This window comes from Mobula birostris, chromosome 2, assembly GCF_030028105.1.
Source record: "Mobula birostris isolate sMobBir1 chromosome 2, sMobBir1.hap1, whole genome shotgun sequence".
Classification (NCBI taxonomy): domain Eukaryota; kingdom Metazoa; phylum Chordata; class Chondrichthyes; order Myliobatiformes; family Myliobatidae; genus Mobula; species Mobula birostris.
In genome coordinates, this window is record NC_092371.1 from 135260508 (window position 1) to 135273052 (window position 12545).

Sequence of the window (12545 nt, forward strand, 5' to 3'; positions counted from 1 at the left end):
CATTGTCTTTTCAGCATGCATTTCCTACCTCCTATTGTAATTTATAAGACACATCCTTACGACTGTTTGGGGGTCTGTACACAACTCCCATCAGGGTTTTTCTTACCCCTGCAGTTCCTTAGCTCTATCCACAATGAATCAACACCCTCCAACCCTACGTCACCTCTTTCTTATGATAAGATTTCATTTTTCTATCAACAGAGCAATGCCTTCCTGCCTATCCTTTCGATACAATGTGTATCTTTGGACATTAAGCTCCCAACTATAATCTTCTTTCAGCCATGATTCAGTGATGCATGCAACATCATACATGCCATTCTGCAACTGTTCATCTACCTTATTTCATATACTGCGCAGATCAGATCCAACATCTTCACTCCTGTATTAACCCTTTTTGATTTTGTAGCACCACACTCAACCTTTGGATTCATAACTTTGTCTGAGGTCTTACCAATATCTGCCTTCACAACCTCTCCACTAACTGTACTGGCACTCTGGCTCCCATCCCCCTGCAACTCTAGTTTAAACCCCACAGTGGAGCATTAACAAACCTTCCCACTAGGATATTAGTTCCCCTCCAGTTTAGCTGCAAACTGCCTCTTCCGTACAGGTCACACCTTCCCTGGAAGAGAGCCTAATGATCCAAGAATCTTAAGCCCTCTCTCCTACACCAACTCCTTAGCCACGTATTAAACTGTATAATCTCCCTAGTTCGAACCTCACTAGCACATGGCATGGGTAGCAGTCCTGAGATCACAACCCTGGAGGCCCTGCCCTTTAATTTAACACCTAACTCCCTGAACTCCCTCTACATAACTTTGTCACTTGTCCTATTCAAGTCATGCGTACCTACATGGACCACAACTTCTGACTGTTCACCTTCCCACTTCAGGATGTTGAGGACTTGATCCATGATGTCCCAGACCCTGGTACCCAGGAGGCAACATGCCGTCCGGGAATCTCCTACCTGTTTCCTTAAATAACAAATCCCCTATCACCACAGTGTGCTTCTTCTTCTCCTTCCCCTTCTGAGTCACACAGGCAAACTCAGTGCCAAAGACCCGCCCACTGTGATTTTACTCTGCTTGGTCATCCCCACCTCCACAACAGCATCCAAAGTGGCATACCCGTTGTTGAGGGGGATGGCCACAGGGATACCCTGCACTAGCCCCTTAACCTCTTTCCCCCTTCCTGATTGTGGCCCAGTTTCCTGTGTCCTGCACCTTGGGTGTAACTACCTCTCTATATATCCAATCTGTCACCCCTTTAGCATCCCGAATGACCTGGAGTTCATCCAGTTCCAGCTCCAACTCCTTAACACAGATTGTTAGAAACTGCTGCTGGATGTACATCTCACAGTTATAGTCATCAGGAACACTGGAGCTCTCCCTGCCTTCCCACATCCCACAAGAGGAGCATTTTACTATCCTGTCATCTCTACTGTCCTAGCTGACAGATATAAAGAAGGAAAAAACTTGTGCTTTTCTTTCCTTTGCTTTCTCTGAGTGAAGCTTCTTTTCACGGAAGGCTTGAAGAGCTAAAGCCTCAAGATCACCACGCTGACTATGTCCACTCAGATGATGGCCGCTGCGCTTGCCCTGCCTTCCTTTAATTTGTTCTTACTGATTAATCCCAAACACCGATTGGCTGCTGGTCAAAACTCTATTACGCTGCCGTGAACCGCTCCTGTCTTTTATCCTTGGGCAGTGGATCTGATTGAAGTCCCCTCCTCTCCCAAAACATCAACTGTACTCTTTTCCTAGATGCTGAGTTCCTCCAGCATTTTGTGTGTGTTCATCAGCTATTCACAGTCCCATGTGCAGTCCAACCCTCACTAAAATGTCTCCCCTCTCCCAATCTTTCACAGATCTGCAAATGGAGTCCTCACTCCTCTTGGTGCTTATTGGTGAATGTGTGGAACCCCAGTTCTCCTCTTCCTTTTACATCATGCAATGAACAGTAAATGTAAGGGAGATCTGGGCTGTATACAGCGATTGTTCATATCGTGCAGTACGATGTCTCCTCTCCCTTTGACTATGAAACCATAGAATGATTGTTACCATGTAAACAGCTCTGGCCAAGGCAATGCGGGCTTTCTGCCCACCACTGAGAGTTACTCCACCTTCTCCAACGCTTGTCTGGTCACCATCTGGCAGCACCTGCATCCAAATAAAAGGTAAAGTTGAAGTTTCTATGGCAATTCTGGATCAATACTACCAGCATTTGAGAATTAAACCTGATTTGTTGAGGGAATGAGATCAGAGCAGGTGTCCCAGGATGGATCAAAGTTCACCTAGTTCTCCATCCTTTACTGCCAGTATTTATGAGATGCTACCAGACATCAGTATGCACGTGTTTGTTCTAATTTGCTCTGAACTATTAAATGGCAGAGCTTCTTGTAGAGTTCCTATTTACTCACTCATGGGCTGTTCACATCAGTGACGAGCAGTTCCTGTTAACTAAACAGAGCAGCCTGACTTTTTGGAGACCAGTTAACAGTCAACATCATCAGTAGGTCTGAATTTAAATCCTATCTCTGTGTGACAGGGATCAATTTCCCAGTTTATGATCTTTGAATATTTTTGGTTACTGAATCTATTGGCATTGGATAAATTTAAATCCTATCTCTGTATGACAGGGATCAATTTCCCAGTTTAGGATCTTTTTCTATATTTTTTCCATATTTACAGATGATTACAATATTAATACAGCTGATAAAATAATATTTAGTACACTTAAAAGAGTATGTGAGTTGTGGGGTGGGATGGGGTGGTAAGTCATTTATTCTGGGGAAGAGAATCAGTACCAAGGCCATCTATTCACCTTCCATGACTGTAGTTAACTTGAGTTGAAACTCGTAACATAGGTCAGGAGTTACATTTGGACAAACTGCTTTATGACAAACCATAAATGCAGCTGTCACCATTAGTGATGCTTTTCATTCCAGATCTATTTCAGTAATTGTTTTGCAGCTTATAAAAATATAAGAACATAAGAAATAGGAGCAGGAGTAGGCCACCTGGCCCATCGAGCCTGCCCTGCCATTCAATAAGATCATGGCTGATCTGGCCACGGACACATCTTCACCTACCAGCCTTTTCACCGTAACCCTTAATTCCCCTACTATGTAAAAATCTATCTAACTGTATCTTAAATATATTTAGTGAAGAAACCTCAACTGCTTCCCTGGGCAGAGAATTCCACAGATTCACCACTCTCTGGGAAAAACAGTTTCTCCTCATCTCTGTCCTAAATCTTCTCCCCTGAATCTTGAGGCAATGTCCCCTAGTTCTAGTCTCACCTACTAATGGAAACAACTTTCCTACTTCTATCTTATCTATCCCTTTCAAAATTTTGTATGTTTCTATAAGATCCCCTCTCATTCTTCTGAATTCCAAAGAGTATAATCCCAGGTGACTCAATCGCTCCTCATGGGTTAACCCCTTCATCTCTGGAATCAACCTGGTGAACCTCCTCTGTCCTGTCTCCAAAGCCGGTATATCCTTCCTCAAGTATGGAGACCAAAACTGCACACAGTACTCCAGGTGCGGTCTCACCAGTATTCTGTATAGTTGCAGCATGACCTCCCTGCTCTTGAATTCAATCCCTCTAGCAATGAAGACCAACATTCCGTTTGCCTTCTTAATAAACTGTTGCACCTGCAAACCAACTTCTAGCGATTCATGTACAAGTACCCCCAAGTCCCTCTGCACAAAAGCAAGCTGCAATCTTTCACCATTTAAATAATAATCTGCTCTTCTATTATTCCTTCCAAAGTGGATGATCTCGCATTTACCAACGTTGTATTCCATCTGCCAGACCTTGGCCCACTGACTTAACCTATCTATATCCCGTTGCAGACTCTCCACATCCTCTGTACAATTTGCTTTTCCGCTCAGTTTAGTGTCATTAGCAAAATTATGAAATGGGAACACACGATCATTAATCCAGATCTTCAGATTTCTACTCACTTACGAGTTTGAGCTACAGCACGGAACAGACCCTTTCAGCCCAATGAGCTGGAACACTCGGCTACCCACAGGACAATTTACAAGAACCAATTAACCTACTAACCAGTACACCTTTGGACCGCAGGAAGAAATCAGAGAACCCAGAGGAAGCCCATGCGGTTCATGGGGAAAATCTTTACAGACAGCACTGGAAATGAACTCCTAACTCTAGAACACCTCAAGCTGTAACAGTGTTGCTCTAACCACTATGCCTCTGTGGTACCCAGTCTGATAGTAATAACCACATCACTAATTATACAATGATAAAGAAACATGGAAAATAAATTCTTCAAAATAACATTTTTTACAAACTTTTTGTTAGTGAAAGGGTTTCAACATGAGGTTCACATTGTCTATGGGCTTGCAATCGAGACCTTACAGAATCACAATGCCTTATTAACTATTCTGCTTCCCACCCTACCTCCTGCAAGGACTCGATTCCATTCTCCCACTTCCTCTACCTCTACCATATTTGCTCTGATGATGATACTCGCCATAAGGTGCCTCTGAAATGTCTTCCTCCTTCCTGAACCATGGCTTCCCTCTTCCATTGTTAACAAAGCTACTGATGCATCTCATCTGCTTTGTGTCCTTCTGCTTCTGTCCCCTTCTCATCCTGGGCGGTGTGAGGATGGAGTTCTCCTGGTCCTCACCTTCCACCCCACCAACCTCTGCTGGTGACCATCCGACACTATTTAATAAAGTCTTCACCACCAGCCACTTTCCTTCTTACAGGACTTTCCCATGAAGCCACAGATAATGCAGCATGCATCCTTTCATGTCATCCCTTCCCACCATCCAGGGACCCAAACAGTCTTTGCAAGTCCAGCTGCAATTCACCTGCACCTTACCCAGTCTGGTGCACTACATTTGGTGTTCACAAAGTTCACCACTGCACTGGAGAAACAAAACATGTTCAATTCATCAGGGCAACTCAGAGCTTCCTGCCACTTCAACCTACCTCTGTCACCTCCCGCACTGATATTCCATTGCCCAAACTAATCGTGAGCAACCATACATGAGTACTCGAGGGTTGACATGAATATGGTGAGCCAAAGGATTTGTTCTGTACTGTACAATTCTAAAAAACCTCATCTTCTGGATGGGCATGGTGCAGCACTGAAGACGACATCAAGTTCTCCAACTTCATCTAGCTTAGAGGTCAGGCCCAAGACTAGGCCTCCAACATGGCCGTCTGACAACAGACTTCCATGGTCAGATGTTGGGCCAGCAGGCCAGCGAGAACGGGGGTTGGTGCCCCCACCACACCCCCCCCCATCCCAGGTGATCAGGTACTGGGATCAGGGTTCAGTGCAGACAGGAGGCATGAGCCATGGTGACCCCTAGGCATGCAAGCCAGCAACATCAGAGTTCGAGACCTCATTTGGGGTCCCATCCACGATCCTCATTCCTCACCATCAGTGAGTCCTGGATCAGTCCGGAAGATGAAACCAAAAGGTCAACCAGAAGTCTGGAAGTCGAGCCCCAGTGGCTAGAGCCATGAGTCTGAGAGCCTGCTGGGAAGTCAAAGGCCCAATGTCTACGAGTCTGAATCTACTGGAGGCTGGGGGCCGAACAGGGCTTGGAGGACAGTCTGTGTGCATGGGTGGGTGGATGGGAGGGCGGAATGGGACAGATTTTGTTGTTGTGTTTTGTTGCCGTTATTGTTTGTGTTGTTCTGTGAGTGTGGTGGGCATGCTATGTTGGCACAGGAATGTGTGGAGACACTTGAGAACTGCCCCAGAACACCCTGAGGTTGTGTTGGATGTTAAAGTAAAGGAGGTATTTCACAGTATGCTTTGGTGTATGTACATGGGATAAATAAATTAATCTAAATCTGAATCTGTAACTTACTTTCTCAACCTGTACAAAAACTAGTCATTTCCATGGCAAACTCTCCATTGGTGATCTCTTCAATAGCACACCTGACCTGCTGGATATGTCCCACAGACAGTATTTCACAACTACGTTTGTATTCTCACTTTCTAACAGCCCTCGTTCCGCAGCTTTTGTTAACTTACTTCTCCCTTTCTACGTGTGTTATCTCAGAAGACATTCACAGCTTATCTCAATGACATCTGGAGATATTCTCTTTGTGCTATCCACCCCACCCCCCCATCCTCTCTTCAATTTAAAGCTACTTTATCTTCTTTTGTCTCCTTCCCAGTTCTGAGGAAGGGTCTTTCACCTGAACCACTAACTCTGTTTGTCTTTCCATAGCTGCTGCCTGACTTGCTGAGTTCCTCCAGCAGTTTGCGTGTGTTGCTCTAGATGACCAGTATCTACAGGCTCTCCTGTTTGACAGTCTCTGGCATTTTTTGTTTTTCCTACATTACATTCATCCTGTTGCCACTCTATGGTCACCCTTATAATGAAACAGGAGTTGTAGCAGTAGTCAGGAGAATGAGGTTGAGGGGATGATAGGGGGAGAGCGATAGGTGAGAGTGACACTTATTCCTCTGGTGAGTTTTCCAGACAGCACTGGGATCCACCTCTCTGTAATATGCTGCAGGTACTGTGTCAGCAAGTCACGTGTAATGTATGAGAGATCAATCTGGATCATTAGATTATGAATAACTCTGCACTATGTTAGAGAGATCAGTAATGGATTCCACACCTTAAGATCTTCCAAGAGTGCACATGCCTCAACCACCTCCTGGTAACGCTTGCCATCAAACTGATTTCCAAAAAGTATGTTCTCACGGATTGTAGCAAACTGAATCCAGGCCTCCTGAGCAGCTAGGCCAAATCCTTCCACTTGTGTTGATATGTATACTTCGCCCTCAAGCCTGCAAGGGGGTAAGAAAAAAAGAGTATAGAATTAGGAGAAGGGTTTTATTCTAAGCCTGTTCATGCATCTAACAAAATCATATTTACCTGTGACCTAGCTTTATACAATTGCCCTTCTTCTATCGCTTTTTCAATAAGTACACTTCTGGGGCCGGCTGGTGGCGCAACAACATCAGCACCGGACCCAGGAGCGGAGGTTCCCAGGTTCGAAACCAGTCGGGTCCGCTCCCGAGTACACTTTCCATCCGTGCTGGGTTGAGTGTCGAGATCGCAACTCGACCTCATAAAGGGAAAATACTGAGAAAATGTCCGTGTGAGGAGTGGCGCGCCACACAGTCTCTCTCTCTCGCTCCGTGCCTTGTAAAAGCCATGAAAAAGACATCATTGCGCACGCACGCACACGCACACACGCACAGACTCCCACGCACGCAGGCACACGCCAAAAAAAAAGTAGTACACTTTTGGTTTCCTTGTTTAAGGTAGAATATTCTTGTTAAATAGGTGATACACTCATTTCTAGGATGACAGAAGATCGATCAGAATATTTTCTGTTCATTTAAATGTTAACATTATCTATTTCAAATTGCCCTTGAGTCAGTGGAACTGAGCCATCTTTTTTAACTGCTGTAGTCCTGTTCTCTCTGAGGTTTTTAAAAGGGTCTCAGTAAGATACTTCCCTGGTGGGGGAGAGTCAAGAACAAAAGAGAGCAAGTAGGATAAGGTCCCAGCTACTCAAAGTAGAAATGTGGAGGGATTTTTGCTCCCATAGGGTTGTTAATAAGACCATAAGACATAGGAGCAGAATTAGACCATCCAGCCCATCGAGTCTTCTCTGCTATTCTATCATGGCTGATTTATTACCCCTCTCAACCCTATTTACCTGCCTTCTCCCCAAAATAAGAGGAGGTTCACAAGGATGATTCCAGGAATGAAAGGATTATCATACGAGGAATGCTTGATGGCTCTGGGTCTTACTTGCTGGAATTTAGAAGGATGGGGGGGGGGTCTCATTGAAACCTTTCGAATGTTGAAAGGCCTAGACCAAGTAGTTGTGAAAAGGATGTTTCCCATGGTGGGAGAGTCTAGGGCAAGAGGGCACCGCCTCAGGATAGAGGAGTGGCCTTTCAAAACCGAGATGCGGAGAAATTTCTTTTGCCAAAGGGTGGTGAATTTGTGGAATTTCTTGCCACATGCAGCTGTGGAGACCAGGTCGTTGGGTGTATTCAAGGCAGAGATTGCTAGGTTCTTTTTCTTTTTTTTTTTGGCATGTGCGTGCGTGCCCGATGTTGGCGTGATGATGTCTTTTTCATGCCTTTGAAAGGCACGGAGCAAGAGAGAGAGAGACTGTGTGGCGCGCCACTCCTCACACAGACATTTCGAGGTCGTGTTGCGATCTCGACCCTCAACCTGGCATGGATGGAAAGCGTATTCGGGAGCGGCCCCGACTGGATTCGAACCCGGGAACCTTCGTTCCGGAGTCCGGCACTGATGTCATTGTGCCACCAGCCAGCCCGATTGATAGGTTCTTGATTGGACATGGCATCAAAGGTTATGGGGAGAAGGCCGGGAACTGGGGTTGAGGAGGAGAAAAAAAAAGGATCAGCCATGAATGAATGGCGGAGCAGACTCAATGGGCCAGATGGCCTAATTCTGCTCCTACGTCTTATGGTCTAATCTTTGATGCCCTTACTAATCAAGAAACTATCAACCTCCACTTTAAACATATCCAATGACTTGGTCTCCACAGATGTCTGTGGCAATGTATTCCATAGATTCACCACCATTTGGCTAAAGATATTCCTCTTCATTTCTGTTCTAAAGGAACATCTTTCTATTCTGAGGCTGTGCTCTCTGGTCCTACAGTCACCCATTATAGGAAACATTCATTCTATGTCCACTCTATCTACGCTTTCAGTATTCGATAAGTTTCAATGAAATCTCCCCCAATCAAGTACCTGGGGGCTGCACCTGGATGAAAGATTTGAGTGGAGCACCAACAGGGGCTGTGTACAGTAAGGGCCAGAGTCAATTCTATTTCCTGAGGAGACTGAGGTCCTTTGGAGTATTCAGGCCTCTCCTTCACATGCTCTACCAGTCTGTTGTCGCCAGTACAATCTTCTATGCGGTGGTGTGCTGGGGCAATGGCATCAACACTGGTGATGTCAACAGGCTCAATAAACTGATGAGAAAGGTTGGCTCTGTTACAGGAGTCAAACTGGACATTCTGGAGGCTGTGGTACAACAAAGGGCCCCACAGAAAATCCTGGCAATGTTTCTCACCTTCTGCATGCCACCTTGACTGAACAGAGGAGCACTTTTAGTAATAGACTAAGACAACTGTGCTGCCTCAAAGAGCACTATATAAGGTCATTTTTACCCTCAGCCATTAGGCTCTATAATGAGTCAACCTACAGCCAGGGAAGTGATGACCCCCTCCTGTCAGACTATTTGTGGTAACTTTTTTTTTTATTCTTTCTACTTCTCTTCTAATATTTATATCTGTGCACTTGTAATGCTACTGTGACACTATAGTTTCTTTTGTGATCAATAAAGTATCTATCTATTTAATGTGACCACCCTTTGCCTTTAAAATTGTATTAATTCTCTTAGATACACTGCTAGGCAGTTTTATAAGAAAATCAGCTGGTAGGTTGTTCTAAGCATCTTGGAGAACTTGCCACAGTTCCTCTGCAGACTTTGGCTGTCTTGATTGCTTCCAACTCTTTAGGTAATCCCAGACAGCCTCGATGATGTTGAGATCAGGACTCTGGGGAGGCCAGACCATCATTTGCAGAACCCGTCATTCCTTTTGCTGAAGATAGTTCTTTATGACCTTGGTCGTGTGTTTGGGGTCATTGTCCTGCTGCAGAATGAAGTTGGGATCGATCAGATGCCTCTCTGATGGTATTGTATGATGGATAAGAATCTACTTGTTCTTCTCAGCACTGAGGATTCCATTAATTCTGGCCAGATCACCAACTCCATTTGCAGAAATACAGCCCCAAACCTGCAGGAAACCTCTGCCATGCTTCATTGTTGGATGCAGACATTCATACATTTTGTGCTCTCTTGCTCTTCTACGGACAAACTGTCTCCTGCTTGAGACAAAAAAAATTCAAATTTTGACTCGTCAGTCCAGAATACTTGCTGCCATTGTTCAGCACCCCAGCTCTTGTGCTTTTGTGCATAGGTGTGTCTCTTGGCTTTGTTTGCACTTTGGAGGAATGGCTTTTTGGCAACAACTCTTCCATGAAGACCACTTCTGACACGACTTCTCTGGACTGTAGAGGAGTGTACTTGGGTTCCAGTCATTTCTGTGAGTTCACAGCTGATAGCATTGCTGGACTTCTTTCCGATTTAAAAAGGAAGTCAGTTTGATGTATCTCTCGTCTGCTGCACTCAGTTTCCGTGGTTGACCACTGTGTCCTCAACCTTGCCCATTTCTTGGTGCTTGTCCAGAAGAGCTTGAACAGGCATCTTGAAACTCCTGTCTGACACAAAATATCTGCTTGGGAGACCATTTTCAAGATTGCTGATAACACCACTGTCGTAGGCCAAATCAAAATTATTGATAAATTGGCATATAGGAGGAAGTTTGAAATTCTGGCTGAGTGGTGCCACAACTCAGTGTCAGCAAGACCACGAAGCTGATTACACTGGACAACAAAGATTTTGCTTCCTGAATACCTTTAGGTGTATCTTATGAATTTTGAGCTACTGACATGAAAATCACCATGAAATTTCCCTATCACACACCAATTTTTGAAATCACTGGTGGCATAGTGGCATCAGTGCCGGACTTCGGGGCGAAGGCTCCTGAGTTCGAACCCAGCCGGCTCCCCAGGAACACTTTCCATCCATGCTAGGTTGAGCGTCGAGCTAGCAACTCGACCTCGTAAAAAAGAAATTGCCTGCTATAGAAACATCAACAGCAAAAAGTTGATGGCCTATGCTCTCTCATGAATTTAAAAGGCAATTTCCTTTTCCTTCCTTATATTTAATATTTCAATTCATAATTCAAGTCAATTAAAATGTTGCCTACAATGTAAGCCGGAAAGTTTCCTATCTTGTCCAGGCATGCCTGGGCATGCTTAGGCAGCGCGGCTGCTGCATGGCAGGACAGGTTTTAGTAATAATTATTGGGTTCCGGACTGTAAGGATGGAATTTGCTATCACCAGGCACAAAAATTTCGATGAAGGATCTTAATATTTGAGACAGATGCTTCCCAGAATAACTGATGCCAAGATTAAGGAAAGCATTTTTGTTGGTCAACAAATCAAACAGGTCATCAATGACAGGCAACTTAAAGAATTTCTAGATGTGTAGTGCAGAATATATTGCCAGACTGCATCACAGCCTGGTATGGAAACACCAATGCCTTCAAATAGAAAATCCCACAAAAGGGATCATGCATTTAATCATGCATTGGGCTATATATCTGCAAGGTAATCAAGTTTTTATTTGAAAAGTGACCTATTACTTAATATGCTACTTTCTTTAATGAAAAATAATAATTCTCTGTAACATTTAATGTATTGGAAACTGAATGTTTGAACATCTAAAATTTGCACTTTTCTACCCACACACTAATGCAGAAGACAAAAAAAGAACATCAAAAACAAAATTTATGTAAAAAATCTGGAGTGCCTAAGACTTTTGCACAGTACTGTACCTGAGAGTGCAGTCAAAAGTGTTTTTTTCAAAACACTCCATCTATTATTTAACCTGCCATTGTCTCCTAACTCCACCGTTGCTCCCCACCACCACCGCTCTTCAGTCCACCAATCACTTCAGCCTCCTTTCTTAACATTTCCCTCCCCTCTTTATATTGGCCATCTCGCCTCTCCTCTCTCAATCTGATGCAGGGTTTTGACCAAAAGTGTTGAAATTTTCCTCCTTCAGATGCTGCTCTACCTGCTGAGTTCCTCCAGCAGATTGTTGGTTGCTCCAGATTCCAGCATCTGTGTTCGAGTGTTAAATTTCAGCAAACGTCAGTTTCAAATGTCTGGCCTCCAATTTTGTAGTTATGCCCCCTTGTTTGGGACTCACTCACTAGAGGAAAGTTCCCAACATCTACCCTGAGAAGTTTCCTTATGAGCTTCTATGTTTGAATAAGGCCCCCCCACCAATCTTCTAAACTTTCAGGTGTACTGGACCAGTTTATCCCAGGAATTAGTCTGGTCAATCTCCTTTGGATTGCCCTCAATGTTAGGATGTCCTTTGTTGGATAAAGGGTCTAGAACTCCAGTATACAGCCAGTGACCACTTTATTCGGTACAGGAGTGGAACCTGGTGTGATGTTCAGCTGCTGTAGCCCATCCACTTCAAGGTTCGATGTGTTGTGCATTCAGAGAGGCTGTTGTAACATGTAGCTTTCTCAGTTACTGTCATTTTTCTGTCAGCTTGAACCAGTCTAGCCTCTCTCATTAATAAGGCATTTTCACCAACACAAATGCTGCTCAATGGATTTTCTTTTGTTTTTTGCACCATTCTCTGTGAACTGCAGAGGCACAAAAATCTCAGGAAATCAGCTATTTCTGAGATTCTCAAACCATCCCATCTGGCACGAACAATCACCCCATAGTCAAAGTTACTTAGATCATGTTTCTTCCCCATTCTGATGAAGTCCTGACGAAGGGTTCCGGCCCGAAACGTCGACTCATCGTTTCCACGGATGCTGCCCGACCTGCTGAGTTCCTCCAGCGTGTTGTGAGTGTTGCTCTTCCCCATTCTGATGTCTGGCC

At 44.4% G+C, this 12545-nt stretch overlaps 1 protein-coding gene across 5 annotated transcripts in view; it reads right to left on the bottom strand.

Annotated features, from left to right (window-relative positions):
- The window catches only part of abcc10 (ATP-binding cassette, sub-family C (CFTR/MRP), member 10), a 95686-nt gene that overhangs the window by 55198 nt on the left and 27943 nt on the right, over window positions 1–12545 (bottom strand). For all 5 annotated transcript variants that reach the window (XM_072248722.1, XM_072248731.1, XM_072248712.1 and 2 more), the window contains 2 exons: window positions 6628–6799; window positions 2061–2159 (listed from right to left, as the gene is read on the bottom strand). In XM_072248722.1, coding sequence (XP_072104823.1) covers window positions 2061–2159; window positions 6628–6799 — 271 coding nt within the window. The remainder of the gene's footprint in view (window positions 1–2060; window positions 2160–6627; window positions 6800–12545) is intronic.